The 23,138-nt window shown below is 40.8% G+C and overlaps 2 protein-coding genes across 2 annotated transcripts; both read right to left on the bottom strand.

Annotated features, from left to right (window-relative positions):
• Positions 1-668: 668 nt before the first annotated feature.
• On the bottom strand, positions 669-8,936 carry LOC125466150 (uncharacterized protein C17orf98-like). The gene is made up of 3 exons (XM_048560335.2): positions 8,700-8,936; positions 5,902-6,001; positions 669-1,412 (listed from the first exon to the last, which is right to left on the bottom strand). Exons 1-3 carry the CDS (start codon positions 8,934-8,936, stop codon positions 1,255-1,257), a joined length of 495 nt encoding a protein of 164 aa, XP_048416292.1. The 3' UTR covers positions 669-1,254.
• A 5,480-nt stretch (positions 8,937-14,416) lies between these two features.
• rpl23 (ribosomal protein L23) lies at positions 14,417-20,254 on the bottom strand. Its single transcript, XM_048560996.2, has 5 exons — positions 20,145-20,254; positions 19,153-19,236; positions 18,124-18,252; positions 16,123-16,236; positions 14,417-14,558 (listed from the first exon to the last, which is right to left on the bottom strand). The coding sequence occupies exons 1-5, from the start codon at positions 20,155-20,157 to the stop codon at positions 14,476-14,478; spliced, it is 423 nt and encodes a 140-aa protein (XP_048416953.1). The 5' UTR covers positions 20,158-20,254; the 3' UTR covers positions 14,417-14,475.
• Positions 20,255-23,138: the final 2,884 nt, after the last annotated feature.

Consider the following 23,138-nt stretch of genomic DNA (forward strand, 5'->3'; position numbering starts at 1 on the left):
TGCATGTTGGACCTGCCTTTGGTCATAGAACTCAAGAAGACCAACTGTAGGCCTTGAACCCACAAAATATCCAAGCCAGAAATACACAGTGTTCAATGTGACCATGGCTGATGTATATAATAATTCCATCCATCTGCCTTGATGTTATATCATTTTACACCCTTGTCCAGCAAAGATTGTTGAATGATGATGACAAATGGTGAGGTTAGCATTAGCACCTATTAACCAGACTGAAAGATACTTAAAATAAATGTGTGAGCTCTTCAGGCAGAGATTGTCTTCATATGTCACAACCTATTGATTCCAAATTGAAAATAATAAGCTTATTTTAAAATACCATGCAATGAAAAATTTAAACTTTTCAATTTCTCTTTTATCTTCACCATTTCAGATGGTGCTAAAAGGTCATGATAGGGCACATTTTCACAGGTGTCACCTAGCTCCAAGCAGCTGATCATATGGGAGGCTAGTCAGTATGAGTGGCAACAGTTGAGTATGTCATTGACAACATTGAAAAACAAAACCAGAAATTTCTGAAATAACTCAGCAGGTCTGGCAGCATCTGTGGAGAGAAAAGAGAGTTAATGTTTTGAGTCCAGTGACCCTTTTTCAGAACAGCTCAGATCAATGAAGCAAGTGTCACTCGACTTGAAATGTTAATTCTGCAATTGCTGTTTTTGTTTGTTTCAGAACTCCAACATTTTATTTTATTGACAACATTGACCCTGCCTTATATAGGATTTACAGAACAGAGTAAGATCATTGGCCTGGCTGGTCAGTTTTTATCCAAGCAGTTATTTTTCTGTTTATGTCAGAGTTGTTAACATGACCTGAAGATAACCACAACCGTTCAAAGCAAGAGCTTCCCTTGACAAAAGAGAGGTATCAAACACAGAAATACATGGCTCAAATAAAATACATAGTTGCAAAATCCTGCCCTTACACACACGCTTTATTTTAGGATCTAAGGAGTTCTGTTTTTTTGATCACATACAATATTTTGTTTCCAATGACAGACTTTGCTTGATAGTCACCGAAGGATCGCATTCAATTTGTTTGCTTAAAAGAAGTCACTTGCTTGAAATACCAACTAAATTAAATCCATAGCGATTGATGGATTGATGTTTCATTCCTCCAAAATGTCAAATATCATCTATTGTCCTTGTAAAAAAAATGCACTGCAGCTGATGTTAAAGTTCATGACTTAAAATGTTGCAATCCTTGCTCTTTTGTCTCTTGTAATTTACACATATGCTAATGCAATGGGAGATCAGTAACCTCCCCAAAATTGGAAGGCTTTAGTCTCAGGCCAGGTGTGTTTCTTCTGAATCCAAACCTTCCATTGTATCCATCTATAGGTTTAAGATCTGCCAAAAATCCTCGGTGACCAACTATTTGATCATATGAATGACCTGTAAAATCAATAAATGCAGAATAAAACCAAGTGTCTTATTGAGTTTTACAAAGAACCTATAGCCAGTCAACCTAGTTGTCCATGTCAGCAGTTGTTCTTCAATTTGTTAATTCCACCTATTAACCAGCTCCCAAAGTTTTTTTTCTCTGTGATGTTTGCATCAAGCCTCCTTTTAACTGTGTTAATGCCATCTTTATCAATCGCTGTATCTGGCAGTGAATTTTGCCTTTACCACTTTCTGGGAAAGAAATACCCCCTTGTTTTTTTTTTGCTTGACTTATCAGTAGCTCTTATATTTATGCCGCTACCCCTCATCATCTTGCACTCACCCACAAACGACATAATTCCTCCAAATCCTTTCTACTGAACCTGTCATAGGTAAAGAAGGCCTCTGTCATATCTTTCTGTCTTGTATTCATCAGGATTTAAATGCAAAATAAAACAGACTTGAAAAAGGGCTTTCCTTCATCAGTACCATTAGGACTAGGCCTATAGCTTATTGAATCTGCTTCCATTATTTATGTTAATCATGGCAATGCTACCTGCCTCAGCTGAAATTTCCACCTTTCTTCAAAAACCCTTATTGAACACAGAAAATGTTGGAAATGCATGTTAGTTTGCATTCTTAAGAGAAAGGATGGTTTATAATGATTCAGATGCAGAACATTCCATAATTTTTTGCTCTTGTGGAATAATTTTATCTTTGAGGATTGTTTTAGAAGCTCTCAATATGTTCCAGAATTCTATATATTTCTTTTTACTTCAGATAACTTTTTATATGTCTACACGTCAGTTTGTTCAAAATACTTTTGTGCGAAGGGAGTTCACCTGACATATTCCAATCATTGGTTTTGCTAAGATTCTAAATTATGATCTTAAGGGCAAGGACCTTCTGGAGTGCCATAGTGCTTCTTTTGTCACTGTCTGAAGTCAGCAAACTCAGCACAGATGGGGGTCTGTGTTAGGGATTTTTCTCTTCTCTATGATTCAATTATACACCGGGCAGTGTTATCCTTTGAATCTTAAAAGGAAGACACTTTTGACAAGGCGTCAACAATGAGTGACAGTGATTGGGATTGCCAATATGCTACACGTTGGGCCTTGTTAGTTGTTCATTATTTGTCACTGCAATCTTTCCCAGTTCGCTCCGAGCTACCAGTAATTATCAGGATCAAAAATTATGGGGTAGACGTCTGCAATTTCCCGCAGTTTTATCTCACCTCATTTACAAAAATAAAGTCTTTTCACTGTCTTTGCATGTCACCTTGTTTCCAAAGGGGTGACACAACACCTGACAGAAGCAGATAATGAGACATTTCATGGGACAATGATGATCAGACAGACGCAGTTGCTATGTCATGTTGCTAGGCACCAAATAACCTCATGTGTCATTAAATTCAGTGGCTATTATCTAAACCCCCTGGGAACAACCAACAGGACATTAAAGTGTACACTGGATTCTGTCTGCAGAAAGCAAAGGTATTTTGTTTTTCCCACTCGTAACCTCAGTCTGAGAATGCAATTCTTCTGTATGCAACCACAGGCAATTTTTTGATGCAATATTGCAGTAATTAGATTCTTTCATGCTGTGCTCATCTCTCCACAGAAAATCACAATGAAATTAAAATGTTCCTTGGGACCCACAATTCCTCATCATGGAGAGTCTTCTTAGTTAATTATTTTGTGTTGAAATGAGAATTGAAATGAGAATGTTACAAAATTGAATACTTTCCACTTCAAACCTATCAATATCAACATCCACATTTAGAGCTTTGGTAAAGTTGATTTATCTTGGACATTCTTTATGAACCTTCATTGTAAATGCATTTGTCACATGAATAAAGTGACAAAGTTCTTCAATGTCACTACTCTAGAGGAAGTTCATTTCATCATTAAAGCAAAGGTTTTTGCTTTGACTTATTTTGTTGTGTTCATCCCAGGGTCAAAAAACACTTTGGAAAATTCCTACCGCAGAAAATGCTTTAAGCTCATCATTCATTTGATTTCATTTGACAGAAGCTTCCAGATGGAAGGAACTTTGAAACTAATCAAGCAGCAGTAAAATATTGCAGATGCTGGAAACCTGAAATAAACACAGAAAATGCTGGAAATATTCAGCAAGTTAGATAGCAACTGCAGGGCGAGAAACAGAAACAATGCATCAGGTTGATAAATTTTTAGCAGAATTGCAGCTTTCTTTTCCATATTTCAACTTATTCATTTTCAGAACTGTCATGTTCACTGCACATGGTCTAAATTAAGATGCTGATCACATTTTCATCATTTTCTTTTCACAATCTGTTGTAACCTATCCCATCTGGGAGCACTCTTGACCAAACAGTATTTTAATTATGGATTACATAAGGGACATTAAACATTGATTAGTTAGAAGCTGTAACAAATAGACACAATCAGTATTTTAGTGGTCAGATGTTTTCAGAACTCATGGGGTTAAATTAATTATCAGCTGCCGTGAATCTGAAAGAATATTGCTTTCACCATGGCCATTTAAGCTTAATGTGCTCCTACACCCTCTAGGAATAATTATAGCACACAAACCAACAGCCACACTTCGCCAGCTACTCGCAAAGATGAGAGACCCCATACCTACAATCAGCAGGATGAATATGATATATCAAATACCACGCAGCAACTGTAAGAAGCAATACATTGGAACCTTGGGCAGGAAACTCACCACCAGCATACACAAACACCAACTCATAGCAAAACAGCACAACCAACTTTCGCTCATTTCTATTCACTCCGACAAAGAAAGACCAAGTTTACCTGGGACAATGTAACTGTACCAGGACAAGCAAACCAAAGACAAGCATGAGAATTCCTGGAAGCCTGATTTTCAACCATTGATGCCAATAACAATAATGTTGAAATAGCCCCCATCTACATACCACTACATGGCAAAACCAGAAACAGAACTACCCACCATAGCAGACTGGATCATATAAATTCAGAGCGGAACAGAACAACAGCACTTCAGCAGAGGCTAGACAGCTCTGAGGTTGTCACCCAGAAGGGGGATGAAATGTTTGCATGAAAACCAGTCAGCTCGGCAAACCGTGCAACAATTCCAGCCACAACCAAAGCTACAGATCTTCACTAAAACATTAAAGCTTAATATTTCAGCTGAAGGGCAGGTGTTAAGATATTATAATTTTGGGGGTATTTTAATCCAGTTTTGTCATTTCTATCTGTATCTAAGAGACCTCATCCTTGCGAACTACAGTTTTCCGTCATTCTGACTGTGGTAAAACCAAGGCTCATTATCCTGTCTGTGAATGGATTAAAATTATGCAGTTTCTTGCTTTTCCAGTTTGCCCTCCTGTTTATAATTTCTCGCAATTAAAACGTTAACTTACGTAAGAAGTATTCCATGGAAAACAGGACCACTGTCAACTTGGTTCTACCATCCTGCTAGTCGCATGATACATTGACAGAGTCGTTCACAGATCATAGCAATTAAACACTATCTAGATATTAGTTAGTGATTTATCACATTATCTGTTGAACATTTTTGTCCTTGTAGTATCTTGCCAGGTGGACTGTGGTCCTTTAGTTAAGCTTCTCAAATACTGGAACCTCCCAAAATATTGGACAATTCAGGATAATCTTTCTGTGGGATTCCCCTAACTAGATGGACTGGAACTTTGCTGGGTTAGATGCTGCTCGAAGTCAGATATCATAGAATCCCTACAGTGTGGAAACGGGCCATTCGGTCCAACAAGTGTACACTTCCCCTCTGCACAGCATCCCATCCAGACCCACCCCCACCTCCACATCCCATGTCTACCCCACCTAACCTAAACATCCCTGGACACTATGGGCAATTTAGCATGGCCAATCCATGTACCCTGCACATCTTTGAACGGTGGGAGGAAACTGGAGCACCCAGAGGAAACCCACGCAGACACAGGGAGATGTGTGAACTCCACACTGACAGTCGCCCAAGGGTAGAATCAAACCCAGGTCTCTTGCACTGTGAGGCAGCAGCGCGAATTACTAGGCCACTGTGCCACCCCAGTACTCAATGATTTGAAACACACAGAAAATGAAATTGCCGGAGAAACTCAGTAGGTCTATCAGCAACTGTGGAGAAAAAAGACAGTTAGCATTTCAAGTCTGGTGACCCTTCTTGTTTCTGAAGAAGTGTCATTAGAATCAACGTGTTACCTCTTGTTTTTTTGTCTCCATATTTGCTGCCATTCCTGCTGAGTTTCTCCAGCAATTTTTTTGTGTGTTTCACATCTACATTTCCTTGTTTTATCACTTTCATGATTTTTCTTTGATCTAACCCTTAGTTGTAAATTTTTTCTATAAACAAACAAATCCACTTCCTATCCATATGAACTGTTGGATCCACACTTAAAACAGAATCAATACATTTTATTCTCCGGCATCTGCAGTTCCTATTATCTCCCTCAATACATTTTATAACAAGACTATTTCTAAGAAGGTATAAAATGATGTACCTGCTCCATACATATTTCTTTTGCGAAGGTACCTTTGAGCTGGTCCATATTTGTGAAAATAATCCACAAGCCAGCCACTGCTTGATGTCCCACCGTGATCCTAATAAAAATTATTTATTGATTAAATTGTCAAAATGAGTTGAAATAATAAATGAAATAGCCTTCTGCATTCCAGCCAGCCCGACTGAAAAAGAACAGAAATGTATAACAATGATGGGGAATGGTTAGCAAATTGCATTTGAACCCAATCCGAAGACAAGGGTGAATTCTGTCTGCTGACTGGTCCCATTTACAGTGAATGTAATCCATTCTTTTAATTACCATATCAAATGCATTTAACTGAAGTAAAGAAAAGCTATTGAAATGACAGTGATAATAGGAACTGCAGATGCTGGAAAATCCAAGATAACAAAGTGTGGAGCTGGATGAACACAGCAGGCCAACCAGCATCTCAGAAGCACAAAAGCTGACGTTTCGGGCCTAGACCCTTCATCAGGGTCTAGGCCCGAAACGTCAGCTTTTGTGCTCCTGAGATGCTGCTTGGCCTATTGAAATGACAACTGACATACCAAAAATAGGAGCAAGTTTGTTCAATGTCTCAGAAAATACAGAAATCGAACACCTGAGTGTCACAGACCAGGCAAATTATAGATTTCTTCTTGTTTTGCCCTAGTTTTGGTGACAAGGAGTACTATGCTCGGCTTCACCATTGTGAATTAAGCCAGAAATCTATTCAACAACTGCTGCTAAAAATGTGTATGGGTGGGCTTTCTATGTGGACCACAGCAGTTATTTATTCTAATAATCCAGAGGTTAGATTTATAACCTGACAGACTAATAGTGTAGCATGATGTTATATCATTTAACTACCAATACAACTGGAAATCTAAATTAAATTAATCTGGAACAAAAACCTAGGATCAATAATGACAACTATGTAACCACCAGTCTGTTGGAAAAATCAATTTTTTTGGCTACAGACAGTCTTTGTTCATTCATCAATTGGTGGGTCACTTGGATTAATCACGAGGAGTCCATTGCTGTCCAATCATATCTTTAAGAGTGGGGAAAAAAGTATTTGGCGTCGTTGGTTTTTAACTGAACACAGGGCTAACCCAGAGACAAAGGAACAGAATACGATGTAAAGGAAGAAGAAACACTCGAGGAAGGCTAAACAGGAAGAAATCAGAGTTAACTGAAACAAAAAATAAAAACAAAATAACGACCAGATAACCGGGGCAGCAAGCATATGAGGCAGACGTTAAGGGAAACGTATGAAGATTCATGGTACAGAATGAAGCTATTTCACCTGTCATGTTTGTGTCAGCTGAAAAAGAACTGTACAACTTAACCCCATATTCCAGAAACCAGAAATTGCTGAATAAGCTCAGCAGTTTTGAACTGTTCCGAGGAAGGGTCACTGGATCCGAAACACTAAATCTGATTCCTCTCTGCAGGTGCTACCACATCTGCTGAGCTTTTCCAGCAATTTCTCTTTTTGTCTCTGATTTACAGCATCCGCAAATCTTTTAGTTTTTATTTATTGCTGTCCCTCCAGCCCAAGAGCTGGGTGAATACTTCCCTCTAAATCACCATTTCAAAGAGCAGGGGTATTAACCCCACTGTCCTGCCTAATATTTATTCCTCAATCAACATCGCAGGAAAGCGGATTATATGGTGATTATCACATTGCTGCAGAAAGGAGTTTGCTGAGTGCAAGTTAGCAACCGTGTGCTCCTTACATTACAGCAATGGCTAAACTGCTGACGTTCTTTTGTTGGGTCGTAAAATGCTTTGAAATATCCTGTGATCTTGGATGTGATCTTAATGCGTGTCTTTCTTTTTCCCTTTCTTTAATCGTTCTACCGATTGCAGCACTTTAAATCTGTGTTAAGGTCGCCACAGTCCCAGAGGATCATAGGGCTGCTCTCTCATTACAGAGAGGCAATTCTGGCGGTTTAACCTGAAGGTCACCACGCCTCAGGCGGGGTTGAGGTTGATATGGTGGGACCTCAGCTGGTGCGGGATTTGGACGCACGCTGTTGGCATCCCTCTGCATTGCAAACAAGCTGTCCAACCAATTAAATCTATGTTATCTGGTTATTGATTACCCTGCAAATTAGAATTGATCCTTCCTATCCATTTTATCTACATCCCTAATGTATAAGGTTAAATGCAAAAAATACATTCTTAATATGCCTACATTATTAGACATTACAGTTCTGTGGATGCAGACTCCTCATTGATAGATTATTTATTTCTCCTAAATGAAACGAAGCCAAGTGAATCAATCAACAAAAGATCAAATATCAACCAAATATGGGTTTCTGGTTCTCCTTGGATTCTGTGTGAACAGCTGTCATCTCCAGCATTTGTTGATTTCAGTGGATTTCTGACTTGTTTACACTTGTTTTCAAAATCTACGCATCACCAGTTCACAGAATCCCTACAATATGGAAGCTGGTCATTTGGCCCATCAAGCCCACACCTACACTCCGAAGAGCGTCCCACCTAGACCCACCCCACTACCCATTCCCCGTAACCCTGCATTTCCCATGGCCAAATCCACCTCACCGGCACATCTTTGCACTGTGGGAGGATACCGGAGCACTCGGAGGAAACCCACGGAGAGAATATGCAAACTCCACGCAGATAGTCACTCGACGGTTGAGGGAGCAGTGATGGCTTTCACTGCAATAGCGTTTATACTGTGCAGTCAACTAGACCATTAATGTTGTTTACACCGTGATCGTCAGCTCCTACAACTCAATTGTTCCAAAGAGCAAACCCGAAGATACCTGGTTGGTCCGTTTGAGAAGCTTTCTCATTTGATTGCTGTAGAAATTGTACTTAGTGTAAGGGTCAGCCTGGGCGTTGTACGGCGGAATAACATCACACATTTTGGGATTGACGCTGCCGTACCCCAAAGCGTTGGAGGCGACGGCTACACCATCTAAGATGAACCCTCTTTCTTTTCTGAAGAGGTCAAACTCCAGGCAACAAACCCCAGGAGGACAGGAAGAGTTATTGTTCATGGTGACAGCACGGTTTATGTAAAGCCTCAATCCTGTAAATCAGGCACAACTATCTCAAGCCTACTTGGTAATGTCACTTAATGTCACAGGGCTCACTATTACGTTTCACTAAATATAAAATTTACCTGGCAAAAAAAAAATTTTTCAAACCTCACAACATCGGCGCCAATCAGATAGAAATACAATGAATATTTATTAATAATAGCGTTAGTTTGAAGTTTCTTCACTGATTTACTTTTCCAACCAACACAGATAGATATGTCTGTAGACAATATCTGGTAACACCTGGAATAGATAGGAGTTGGCAGGCACCGTTGTCAGTACCTCGGAACGGGCATGATTACACACGGATTTTTAGAAAAGTAATTTTTTTTCCTCATCACAGCGGCAGGCCTATGGTTACAGTATATTGTTAATCGGTAATGCTAATGTTTAAAGCATCGCCTCGTGCAAGCACCTCTTCAAGACGCACACCAACTTCAGTCGGGACATCGAGGGGCTGAATGGCATGTTCCCGATTCATATGCTGGCCTTGCCAGTTATAACCATATCCCATAAATAAACAAAGACAGTGGAACAATGAGACATCATTAATAATGAAGAGATTACACAGTATGGAGCTGGAGGAGCAGAGCAGGCCGGGCGGCATCAGAGGAGCAGCAAAGTTGACGTTTCGGGTAGGGACTATTAATAATGGTGAAAATACTTCATTGGCTGGAAGCACTATGAGATTTCATCATCGCCTTGCTCCCCAGTACCTGTCCACCATCTTCAAGACACAACATTGTGCTGAAATACTCTCGACTAGCCTGGGTGGATGCAGCTCCAACAACACTCAAAGGAGCTCAATGCCATTCTGTCTAAAACAGTCCACGTGATTTCGATCTATTCCCTCCCTTCATCACCTATGTACGTAGCAGCTATGTGTATGATCCAGAGGAGTCACTACAGCAAGGCTTCCCCAACAACACTTTCTAATCCACAAACTCTTCCATTTATAAATTCCCTTCAAAACCATTCTTGCATTGCCATTCCCTCACCGTCACTACGATAAGATCCTTGACTACCTTACAGCACTTGCTGTCCCTCCAGCCCAAGAACTGTAGCAGTTCGGATTGTACATTTTAACCTAATGATTTGTTTGACAACCTGCAATTGGAGAAATATCCAATTTTGATACATACACTTGTACAAGTTCAAACAGAAAGCATAGATCACACTTCAGTGAGGATAAATACAATTTGATAAGTTCACCCAGAAATATTGCTGTTGTTCTCTGCAGCACTTTTGGATCTCAAGTTTAAATTCTGTAGGAAAAAAAATTGGTGTCAGTTTCAGAGGATGGTGAAGGAACTAACACAGTTACCAAAATAACCAAAAAGGAGCCAATTTTGCATTTAACATCTGTGCTCTCACACTGTAAAAGCAACTCACCTTGACTCAATTAACTGCCTTCTTCCAATAAAACTGGCATTGCAACCTCCTCTCTTCAGGTGCTTACCCAACATATTTTTTCCCCCACAAGGCATCAGTTGAATCTGCCACAACCACACTCTCAAGCAACATATTCCTGATTCAGTCCACTGAGACAAAAGGTTTCTCTCATGTAGCCATTACTGAATTTGAGAATCAACCTCTGGATCTCAATTCTTTTGCCAACAGGAAATTGCTCTCTATTAACATCCAAACTCCTCAAATTCTGAAAGGCTCCATCAAAATGCCTTCAATTCTCCAACCTCTACCTGTAACCGAATCTTTTCACATCCAGGACCATTCTCTGAACCTTTTCAACACCCCAAATGCATCACATCTTTTCTGAAAGATGGTGCCCAATATTGCACACTACATTCCAGTTAAGACCAAACTACTTTTATTCACCCGACTTCTTTTGTACGCTGCTCTTCTTTTTCAATTCATTTGTGTGATGTGGACATCATTGGCTGGGCCAGCATTTCTTGCCCATCCCTAGTTGCCCTTGGGAAAGTGGTAGAGAGCTGCCTTCTTGAACCGCTACAGTCCACCTGCTGAAGGTTGACCCGCAATGCCATTAGAGAGGGAATTGCAGGATATTGACCCAGCGATAGTGAAGTAACGGTGACACACTTCCAAGTCGGGATGCTGAATGGCTTGGAGGTGGTGGTGTTCCCATATATCTGATGCCCTTGTCCTTCTAGATGGAAGTGGTCGCAATTTTGGAAGGTGCTGTCTAAGAATCTTTGGTGAATTTCTGCAGTGCATCTTCTAAATAATACACACTGCTGCTACTGAGCAGAAGTGACGGAGGGAGTGAATGCTTGTAGATGAAGTGCCAATCAAGCACGCTGCATTGCCCTAGAAGGTGTCAATCTTCTTCAGTATTGTCGGGGCTGCACTCATCTTGGCAAGTGGGGAATATTCTATCACACTCCTAACCTGTGCCTCATAGAAGGTGGATAGGCTTGGAAGAGTCAGGAGGTGAGTTACCCGCTGCAGCATTCCTAGGTCTTGTATCCAGTGAGTCCACTTGAGTTTCTAGTCAATGATAAACTCTGGGGCATTGATAATGGGGGGATTCAGTGATGGTAACACTGTTGAATGTCAAAAGAGTGGTGGCGAGATGGTGTCTTCTTGGAGATGGTCAGAGCCTGGCATGAGTGGCACAAATGTCACTTGCCAGCCCAAGCCTGGATATCAAGCAAATCTTGTTGCATTTGAACAAGGATTGCTTCAGTATGAGGAGTCACGAATAATGTTGAACATTGGACAAGTATTGGTGATCTTGTCTACTTCTGATCTTATGATGGACAGAAAGTCATTGATGAAGCAGCTGAAGATGTTTGGGCTGAGGACACTACCCTAAGGAATGCCTGCAGAGATGGCTTTGAGCTAAGATGATCGACCTCCGACAACCATGATTATATTCCTATGTGTCAGGTATGACTCCAACCACCAGTGGGTTTGCCCCCGATTCCCATTGATTCTATTTTTGCTAGGGATCCTTGATGCTACACTCTGTCCAATACAGCTTTGATATCAAGGGCTGTCACTCTGACCTCACCTTTGAAATTCAGCTCTTTTGTTCATATTGAGGTTAGGAGCAGAGTACTCTGGCAGGACCCCAACTGGGCACCAGAGCAGGTGCTGCTCGATAGTACTGTTGATAACACCACCTAGCACTTTGCTGATGACTAAGAGCAGATTGATGCGGTGATAATTGTCCAGGTTGGTTGGACCCTACTTTTTGTGTACAAGACATCCTTGAGTAATTTTCCCACATTTCCAGGTAGAAACCAGTGTTGTAACTGCTGGAACAGCTTGGCTAGGGGAGTAGCAAATTCCAGAGGACAAGTCTTCAATACTATTTCTGTAAAGTTGTCTGGGCCTGTAGCCTTTTCAGTATCCAGTATCTCCCAACTGTTGCTTGATAACACATGGAGGTAATCGAATTGGCTGCAGACTGCTACCTGTAATGCTGAGGACCACTGGAGGAGGCCAAGATGGATCAGCCACTCAGCACTTCTGGCTGAAGATTGCTGCAAATGCTCCAACCTTATCTTTCGTACTGATGTGTTGGATCCTTCCATCATTGAGGGTGGGGATTTGTAGAGCCACCTCCTCTAATGGGAACTGCAGATGCTGGAGAATCCGAGACAACAAAATGTGTCGCTGGATTAACACAGCAGGCCAAACAGCATCTTAGGAGCACAAAAGCTGACGTTTCAGGCCTAGACCCTTCATCAGAAAATGTCCATCAGCATTCATGGCTGCATGTGTCAGACTGCAGAGCTTAGATCTAATCTATTGGTTGTAGGATCACTTAGCTCTGTCTATCACTTGCTACTTTCGCTGGTTGGCATACAAGTAGTCCTGTTTGCTCCTATTCATCTTTATAGATTTACATCAATCTTGCAACTCTTAAAATATCCTGTTTCCTTCTTTGGCAACATTTTTGACACTGAAGTTGAGGAAACATCACTAGACCTGAAACGTTAACTCTGTTTTCTCTTCCACAGATGCTGCCAGACCTGCTGAGATTTTCCACCAACATTAGATTTGTTACCGATTTACAGCATCCACAGTTCCTTTGGTTTTTATCCAATATACACTGACTTGCTCAGCTGCATTGTCTACATTCTTCAAAAAGGTTACAACGCAACTACATGGAAAAGCATTATTATACTTCATCTCTGGTTCAATGCTTTACTCAAGATCTAGTAACATCTATTCAAAGACACTAAACTCACTATGAAAAGATACATGAGATAGCACATCTTTTAACTGAAGGAGAACTATTTAAATACTCAATTTTGCACATTCGACAATGGGCTTGCAGCTAGTGGAATTTCCCCATCTAAATAAAAGGCTTCCATTGAGACACCTATTATCTCAAACTTTGAAAGCCTAATTTGACCAAAGACAAATGATATTGGCACATCATTCAACTGTGAAGAACAAAATCTGACCCTGCCCTTACTCCCTTTTGCACAAGTACACTTTCCAACAAAAATTGCTGATCAGGAACCTACATCATGTTTTCTCTCCATGGACCTCAGAGGTGAACTGTCAACTGAATTGCAACGGCTTGTATTGAAATTTCAATAAGCCTCTGAATTCCAAACAATGATCCACGTAACCACCCTCTTCAAAAATAATCTACTTTAGCTTTTCTCATCAAGGCGCTGCAACATCCGAGGATTCAATTTGTCAGTGCTAAGACGAGCAATCCTAACAAAAGGCCAAGAGCAAAGGTGAAGGGACACATAAATTTCAGTCCAAGTTCTCCTGTTTGAAGATCAGAGAAGATTTGCAAACATTTTCAGAATCACTACATGTCCCAAAGTGCTTCAGTCAATTTGTACACCAATACATATGTTGCATCAACTTGGAGAGAAAACCAGAATTAACATTACGAGTCTGATAGGTCTGTTTCCACACTGTAGGTATTCTATGATCACTCCTTTAGAACTGATTTCTGTTGTGCTCATGTCATTCCAGACTCAAAAATGTAAAACTTTCTCTCTCCACAGATGCTGACAAGTTTTTCCAGCATTTGTGCCAACTGCAGATTTACAGCATCTGCAGTATTTGATTTTATAAATTTTGTATAAACCTAACTTATGTGACGAATTTGGAGGTGGGTGGGGGCAGTGTAAACAATTTTCATTTGTCCTAAGTTAGACTGTCAATCCAGCCTCAAAATTTGCATTTTAACCATCTCCAAACATTCATTCAGGAAATAACATTTTAAATCAACAGATAGATTACAAGTTAACAGCTTGCTTAGCTAAGTCACCTTTTCGGGAGATAAAGACAGTGGAATTTCCCAATTACGTAATCTGCAGAAGAGAGACAGTTGATATCAAAATGTAAGACTTGAGTGAAGATTATCAAATAGAGGTTATTTTATTTACAAACAGCAAGTGCAAACCACATCTGATTACAGAACGTGCTACAGATAAATTAGAGAACAATTAAAAATAAACTCAATGACTTCTCAAATCTCGGAGTAAAAATATTTATTGAATTGTACAGGTGTTGTTATAGAAAGTGTTTATAATTCTTATGCGATGCTCCCAGCATTGGAAGCAATCCTGGGCCACAGATCTGCACACTCCTTGGCAACAGGGCCTGTGATTGCAGAGCCTAGAAACAAAACCAGGTATTATTAGCAAGTCACAAGTTGACCAGGAGACAAATTGCTTAAAATATGACAAATGCAACATAGAAACAGATATCTAACTATTGATTAAAGTTAGAGGGAATAATCATTTCTCTTCTATCTGTAAAAGATCAGTGTTAAAATTGCAACTGTATCAGATGACAGGTAAAATAACAGGCAGCTCTTCCACAGTTCAAGGGGGACCAATCTACATCAAAGACAGGGATGCAGGTCCAATCTACTTCAGGGTAGTGTTAATTACTTGGATGAGGAAAGTGAATGAACTGTCGCCAAGTTTGCAGACGACCAATAGGTGGGAAGGCAAGTGGTGAAGATGATAACTTGTAACGGTAAGCAGGGTAAAAACTTGGCAGATGGTATAGAACATAGGGAAATGTGAGGTTACGCACTTTGGCAGGAGGGTAGAGCTGAATATTATTTAAATGCATAAAAACACAAAGTTACAGAACAGGGGGACTTGGGAGTCCCTGTGCAAATATCAAAAAGGGAATGGAGTATGAAAGAAAGGATTCTCTGCTAAAACTATATGAAGGAAAGATATGCTGAGATTGGAGATTATCCACCCCAAGGTTCACGAGGTTGATACCAGGCGCGGAGGGACTATCTTTTAAGGAGAGGTTGACTCGGTCCATACCCATGGAGTTCAGAAAAATAACGAGTAACCTTATTGAAATACACAATTTTTTTCAATTCTTTGCTGCAGGGAGCTGACTCCGGGTCATTCAGCATATTCAACGGTAAGGCAGGTTTTCCATCAGCGGATTAACAGTCATAGGGAAAAGGCAGGAAAGTGGATTTGAGGATCATCAGATTGGCTGTAATCTCATTGAATGGCAGAGTAGGCTCAACGGGCTGACTCCGACGTATCCTGGTTTTAAGGAAACCAATCTGTTTTACTGGCGTTATTCTTAGCTGCTGGCCAGACATTTAGCCAACTCAGTGCAGCACTGGATGGTTTCAGGATTTTGGAAAAAAATTATTAACAATTAGAATTCAATGAGTGAAACAATTTAAGGGACAGCAGCATTTATAAATGTCAGGTTCTTTAATTCATATTGAAACAGACCCCCAGCAGCTGATTAAAATTGGGTGAAAAAACCCCAGGAAATTCAAGACTGACTACTTCCAGTCAGTAGAGGCACAAGATGGATAAGCATTCCAAATCCAGTTGCAAAACGAACTCACTTGCTTCTCACAACCGGAATAAGCCTTCAGCTCATTGCTGAGATACAATGGGAGAAAAAAAGTGACTGAATCAAGTTTCAGGATTTGCAATGGAGTGTCACACCACTACTTGAGATTGTACAGCACATAGCAGCTGCCACCTCACCCAAAAGCAATGCGTTGCTCTGCCCTTCCGCGACAACTTGATAAGCCATGGAGAAGAGGCAAAGCAAGTGCTTTTAGGAAGGGAACTGTGCAGCGTTCAATACAACAGAGATGAGAATTCTGAACAGCTGGAAAAAGGAAACATAGGAATACAGAAGTGAAACATTAAATTGTAGATTTTTCGACTGTCACCTATACCTTTCATTTCTCCTTTGTTATTTACTATCACCCCTGCATTGTCTTCGAAGTAGAGAAATACTCCATCTTTTCTCCGGTATGCTTTCCGTTGCCGTATCACTACTGCTGGATGCACTGTACCGTGAGGAAACAGAAAAGATGATCGGTATTTGCAATCTCCCATTATGAAACAAGACCTAAATGAGCTAATTGCCATGCTTATTTTGGTTTCAATTTATTCCATTGTAGAGCTATGGAACAGAAAGTCATCTTTGTAGTTGAACAACAAACACACAGCAAACTGCACTGAAGTCAGCCTTGTGAAGCCATTTAAATCACGGCCCCATCTCTTCAAGAATCAGACTGCAAACTGTTTCACTGCGGATTGAGATTCTACAACAATGCAGCTGCAATCTCACCCAAAAGCAATGAATTACTATTCCCATCCCTGACAACTCACTGAGTCACACAGTACAGACAAAGTGCATGCTTTTAGGAGGGTGAACCAGTCAGTAAAATACAATCATGATGAAAATCCAAGGTGCAGACTATTCAGCTTTGAAAGGGAACAAGTTATAGATGGCATGACATGTATGTGATTGCCTGAAATAGAAAATATTAACCCAAGCACCAAATCTGAGGTATAGACAGTCCATAAGTATTACACACATACAAGCACAAAAAAGTGTTCAGACTTCAAATGGCGACACGTTCTTTATTCTTTGAGTTATTATGTATTATCTTAGTATGCACAAAACAGATTTCACAACTTTGCTTTTGGACTATGAAGTTCAGAAATTGTGAGCAAGTGGCAATATTTCACACTAAGCATAAACAAGCAATCTTCTGCACCACTCAACAAAGAGAGACAAATATAAACAGTAACAAAACATTACTATGTACACTGTGGATGCCAATGAGAATATTACACTCAGAGGCACAATATAAAACACATGGAGTCAGTCACTGACAGACCCAAGTAAACCAGGCAATCACATTTAAGCATTATCCAATAATTCCATTACGTTTCGTCACCATACTAGGTAACATCATCAGTGAGCCTCCAACGAAGAGCTGGTGTTATGTCCCGCTTTCTATTTTCTAAATAGAAAGCGGGACATAACACCAGCGCTTCGTCAGAGGCTCACTGATGATGTTACCTAGTATGGTGATGAAACATCTGAAAACGAACCTTCCAGCTCAGTGAGCAAACTCACATCCAGAACCTCAACCTGAGCTACAAATCTTCTCAAAACTCGCTAATTCCATTACGTACTATCCTCCATTCATTTGAGTTCTAGTAGAAAACTGTTGAGAGCAAAAAGTAAAAACACATCTGAAGTGCATGCACTGACTTCCCAAATGACCCCAATGCATCCTGAGTGAAGCAATTCAAATGTTAATTCACAGACAGGTTACTAGTTTTGCTACAGGTTAGTTACAGGTTGTCATTCTAAATGCAGGTGATGCCCACGCTACATTTATAAACTGAATCTAAGGAAAGCAGAATCAGCTTTGAGTTACTTGAATATCAAGGTTCTCAACACAACCTCAACCAGTTATAAACACCCACATCATCCACTTATTTCCAATGATACTTGAGAATAACCCCACAGTATGTGACATTGCTACTTGGTCTTGCAATCCAACACACCCCATTCTCTCCTTGGTGTCAACTGCATCTCTTGTCCACATTCAAGAATCAACTAAGGAAAAGCCTGTCTCCCTGCTACTCTACACCAACTTTATTTAATGAACTGAAGACATGCACAAGATGGAAAAAGGAGATATCCAAATGAACATATGAGTAAAATAGACATCTAGGATTCCTCAGTGTATATAAAGCCCTGGAGATTAAAACATGATTTGATAAAAACAACATTACACCCATAGTGCTGTACTTGAGAATTCCCACTGCTGACAATGGATTGGACAATTTATACTGATTCAAAGCCACACTTACAGGCTGCAAGATCTTCCACTTCACCATTCCGATTCACTAATTTCAAGGAGCTTACTCACCCTTTTTCCGGAGTTCTGGTTTGCCTTTCTTTACAGTTGCCATGACCATGTCACCAACACCAGCAGCTGGTAGTCTGTTCAAACGTCCCTTGATGCCTTTGACAGAGATGATGTACAGGTTCTTGGCCCCTGAAAGCACATGATCAGCAAACAGGTAAAACATCTTCCTACAGTTACCATAGAAAAAAAGCTGACGCCACGCTTCAAAACATACACAGGCATAAACCATTCAAAGCACGTCTTGACAATATGCAAGAATAAATGCACACAATCTCACACAAAGATCATTTTAAAATAAGGCCCCAAATCCCTCTATGCTAAAATATTGAATGCCCAGTAGTAATATAGCTGGACACAATCCTAGAAAAACTACTTAATTTCACCAGAACAGACCTTCCTACCTTTAGGCAGGAGGGCATGAGTCAGTCCTGCCATTCAATATTCTTGTATTCAATCTACCAACTATACTACCTCTATTTCTTAGGAACCAGAAATCTGTCAAGAGCAACCTTCAACACATTCATAAGCATCATCCACAGTTCACCGGGATTTTCAAGAACTACAACTCTATGTGAGGGCATTTCTTCTAAATCCAAAATAATCAACCTCTCACTTTGAACTGACACACCTATATATAGACTCCTCAAAGCAAAGCAAACAACTATTTAACACTCACTCTCTCAAGCCTTAAGGATTTTATACATTTTAGCAGTCTTGCTTATAACATAAAAGCCAGAACAGGTCATTTGGCCCTTTGAGCCTGCTCCACTATTCAACAAAATCATAGCTGATCTGATTTTAAACTTGACACTACATTCTAATAATCGCTCGTCCCCTTTCATCAAAAATCCCATGAATATGCCTTGGCCCCTTAATATTTCCCAAAGGAAACTCCCCACATGCCAGAAATCTGACTAGCAAACTTTTCCTGCATTTCCTTCAAAGGTAATATCCTTTCAGAGACAAAAAGGCCAAATGTAGAATTATTCTGTCTTACCATATAGGACTCAGAGACAAAAACATTCTTACCTGTATTATCAGCGCAGTTAATCACAGCCCCCACGGGGAGACCGAGGGAGATGCGAAACTTCGCTCCGGACGAACCACCACGTCCTGCAACCAAGGAAAATAAAAGATATTTCAGCAGTATGCAACTAATCAAAAGCAACATGGAATTATATTTAGCCAGGACTTGTAACTGCTGGTCACTTCCCACAGGCCGTTCTATGATCTTTACATAGGGTAATGCAGATGTGTAACTGAATTCCCAAACAAAGTAATTAAGTTTTCCAACATCTTCATTAAAGAAAGAGGGCTAGTTTAATGTCAGAAGCTTAGCCAACCTTGTATAATTAGAGGCAGACCTTGTAAACTTGAAATATTAACAGGCAGGTGCAGGACAATTCAGATCTTGTCTATTACTAATTATTTCCAGAATTCTGTGTTTCTGGGGTAATAATTGATACTGCCATCTAAGCAGAACTTCACAATAAGAAAAGGTGGGATGTGGAGCATGCAAACTAATCATTTTTAACACCCATGTGTTCCGTTGCTTTGCCTAAACGTCTCCACACAGCAGGCTGAAGTTACAGCATTAAGACGTCTCCCTTCAAGTGAAAGCCCCAAACAACAGCTTTCTGATAGGGCCTCGCTGCTGAAGTCAACGACATGGAGCGGCCGCCTACGCCTAGAAGGCAGCCTACTCCCGGCTTCACCCAGATAACCGATGTACACCCTTTCCACGGTATTGCAGCGAATGTTAAACCAGTTTCTCGGTAGGGACCGAACTTTGCAAGTCTCTCGGCCCCCACGAGCCGGGTTGGATCCAACATGGCGGCCGCCACGGACACCAGAACAATAAGAGGCTTATTATGTGATAAAGTCCGCTGATTTTTACTAACAGTCACACCAAGCGATAGCTAAGACAATTGTAATAATGATCCAAATACAAAAACAGGAGTGCCGGCGATATGTAACACGGATGGCAGTGGATTCCATTGAGGGTCCCCCCAACCGCTTACCTCTCTTAGACATTGTAATTCAGGGAAAGAGACCTAGCACCTTGAATCATGGGATATATCGCCAACACACGCAACATGACGTAACGACGCACATTACGCGTGAACAGACACCACGTGACAGCATGTCATGTGACAAAACATGCACAATGCGGAAATATTCATATGCAGAAGATTGACAGCATGCGAGGAGGTTATTTACCCTTGAGAATAAAATGTGAGGCTGGATGAACACAGCAGGCCAAGCAGCATCTCAGGAGCACAAAAGCTGACGTTTCGGGCCTAGACCCTTCATCAGAGAGGGGGATGGGGGGAGGGAACTGGAATAAATAGGGAGAGAGGGGGAGGCGGACCGAAGATGGAGAGTAAAGAAGATAGGTGGAGAGAGTGTAGGTGGGGAGGTAGGGAGGGGATAGGTCAGTCCAGGGAAGACGGACAGGTCAAGGAGGTGGGATGAGGTTAGTAGGTAGCTGGGGGTGCGGCTTGGGGTGGGAGGAAGGGATGGGTGAGAGGAAGAACCGGTTAGGGAGGCAGAGACAGGTTGGACTGGTTTTGGGATGCAGTGGGTGGGGGGGAAGAGCTGGGCTGGTTGTGTGGTGCAGTGGGGGGAGTTTTGTCTTCACTGTTGGTTATTTGCAACAGCAATTCTGAAGAAGGGTTACTGGACTTGAAATGTTAACTCTGTTTCTCTCTCTTTGTCTATAGGTGCTGGCAGACCTGCTAAGTTTCATCAGCGCTTTTTGTTTATTTCAGTTCATTTAGTATCACTCTCCTGTCTTCTCCCTATCGCCTGCAAGATATTTCATTTTGAGATAATTATGCAGTTTCTCTTCCCCCGTAAGCCATGCTGCCACAGCCTTCTCACAGTCGAAACAATTTGCTGCAGAAAGTGAAAGCAAAATACAAACAGATGCTGGGAATCTGAAACCAACACAGAGAAGACTGGAGAAATGCAGCAGGTTTGGCAGCATCAGAAAGGGAGAGTTCACATTTAAAGTTTGGAATGATATGAGGCTACATCAAGACTGTTGCTTTCTGCAAAAAATGCTTTCCTCATGGCATCATTGCTTCTTTTGTCAGTAGCCTGAAATCCTTTGATTCTTGGGTTTGCCCAAATGAGAATAGTCTCTCCTTGTCTACTGACTTCCTCAAAGCTCTAACCACTTAAAGGATCTCATTAGCGGTGTTACATGAGTCATTGCAACAAGTTGCAACTTTAAGGATATTGTGCCACCAGATAAGTTGATCTGGAATGAAATCTGGCTGTAATCAGTGCAAAAACTCACTAACAAGTCAAAAATCAACCTACAGCCTGAAGACATTGTGAAACTTACATGCAATGGTCACAGTGGAAAGTGTATTTAAAGTATCATTGCATTTTTAAAAAGCATTTGACTGAAAGCCAAATAGGTACAATGGTTCAATGCAGAGCTGGTGGCATGGTAGCTCAGTGGTTAGCACTGCTGCCTCACAGCATTCGATTCCACTCTCAGGCGACTGTCTATGTGGAGTTTGCATGTTCTCACTGTGTCTGCGTGGGTTTCTGCTGGGTCCTTCGGTTTCCTCCCACAGTCCAAAGATGTACAAGTTAGGTCGATTGGTCATGCTAAATTGCCCCATAGTGTTCAGGGATGTGTAGGTTAGGTACGTTAGCCATGGGAAATGGAGGGTTACAGAACTAGGCTAAGGGGATAGGTCTGGGTGGGATGCTCTTTGGAGAGTCAGTGTGGACTCTTTGGGCTGAATGACCTGTTTCTACATGGAGGGATCATATAAAATAAAACACATTTGACTGTGAATTGAAGCCTGTGGTTCAAATCCTGATGTGAACTTGAAATTTCATCTTAGGGGTTGTTTAACTCAGTTGGTTTGAGATGCAGAGACACGACATTGTGGGTACATTTCCCCACGTCATAAAGTTCCTGCCTTCTCAATCTCACCTCATTATACTCACTGCCAGTTACTGCTCTCTAAGGAGAGAGCTGCCCTCTGGCACTATGGTGACTTTTCAGAAGCTTGTGAGACAGAAGGGAATAGAGGAATATGTGGACAGTGATAAATAAAAATAAGGCTAGAATAAACACAAGTACAGAGAATATTGTAAGCAATCACACCTTGAAATTAACAAGCACAATCTGATCACAGATTAGTAAGAACTTCCAATGCTGGAGTTAGAGCTAACACAGTGTGAGGCTGGAGGAACACAGCAGGCCAGGCAGCAGAGGAGCAGGAAAGTTGACGTTTGAAGGGTCTAGGCCCAAAACAGCAGCTTTTGTGCTCCTGAGATGCTGCTTGGCCTGCTGTGTTCATCCAGCTCCGCACTTTGTTGTTTCACATCAGGACCTTTCTTCAAAAAATCTGCTCTGCAGGGTTCTGTCACCAAGCAAGAGTTTGAATCAAATAAGCCGGTGTTTGATTACCAATATGTCTGCAGAGCTTTAAAAAAAGAGACATTTGAAGAAGACTACTTTGGTTCTGATTTTGCTGTGGAAATAATGGTGAGGTTAGTGGTATTCGCGGCTATTACAGAATAAGTGAGATTCCTGTATTTGGCTCATACTCAGTTAAACACAGACGTGTACAACTTGCAATCTGAGATACTTTAATTTTCTAGAAGCCCTTTTGTACTATCTGACACTTCTGAAATACATGTAAGACATGATGTTGGCTTGTGTATCTTTTACATATCGTAGAAAAAGAGACAGCCTTATTGAATAAAGTGTAAATGAATTTAAATTACATACCAGCTCCTAGTTATGTGCAAACAACATTTGCAACACTAAAAATGAGATTTTAAATGTGTGATATCTTATTGTTACAACAGTTACTGTTAAAGATTTTAAAATAATTTTTAAAAAATTGTTTCAAATTTTATTTTTCTCCAATCTCCCATTTTGGACCAAATTTTCACATCGACGGAGAGGTCCTCCATCTGCATGAAAATGCCAGGCCAGAATCCAGAAGCCCTGTCCCTGGATACAGTCTTTGCAATATCTT

Source organism: Stegostoma tigrinum, chromosome 31, assembly GCF_030684315.1.
Source record: "Stegostoma tigrinum isolate sSteTig4 chromosome 31, sSteTig4.hap1, whole genome shotgun sequence".
In the NCBI taxonomy this organism is placed as follows: Eukaryota; Metazoa; Chordata; class Chondrichthyes; order Orectolobiformes; family Stegostomatidae; genus Stegostoma; species Stegostoma tigrinum.

What these genes read in the sequence shown, in the direction of transcription:
- LOC125466150 (XM_048560335.2), bottom strand. Translation starts at nt 8,936, where the DNA reads ATGAACAATAACTCTTCCTGTCCTCCTGGGGTTTGTTGCCTGGAGTTT. An exon ending in TTCTCAAACGGACCAACCAG is followed by an intron (nt 6,002 to 8,699) that starts GTATCTTCGGGT and finishes AATTTTTATTAG; the next exon opens with GATCACGGTGGGACATCAAG. An exon ending in AAGAAATATGTATGGAGCAG is followed by an intron (nt 1,413 to 5,901) that starts GTACATCATTTT and finishes TTGATTTTACAG; the next exon opens with GTCATTCATATGATCAAATA.
- rpl23 (XM_048560996.2), bottom strand. An exon ending in TAACTGCGCTGATAATACAG is followed by an intron (nt 18,253 to 19,152) that starts GTAAGAATGTTT and finishes ATGTGCTTTCAG; the next exon opens with GGGCCAAGAACCTGTACATC. An exon ending in TAACAAAGGAGAAATGAAAG is followed by an intron (nt 14,559 to 16,122) that starts GTATAGGTGACA and finishes TTTTGTTTCTAG; the next exon opens with GCTCTGCAATCACAGGCCCT.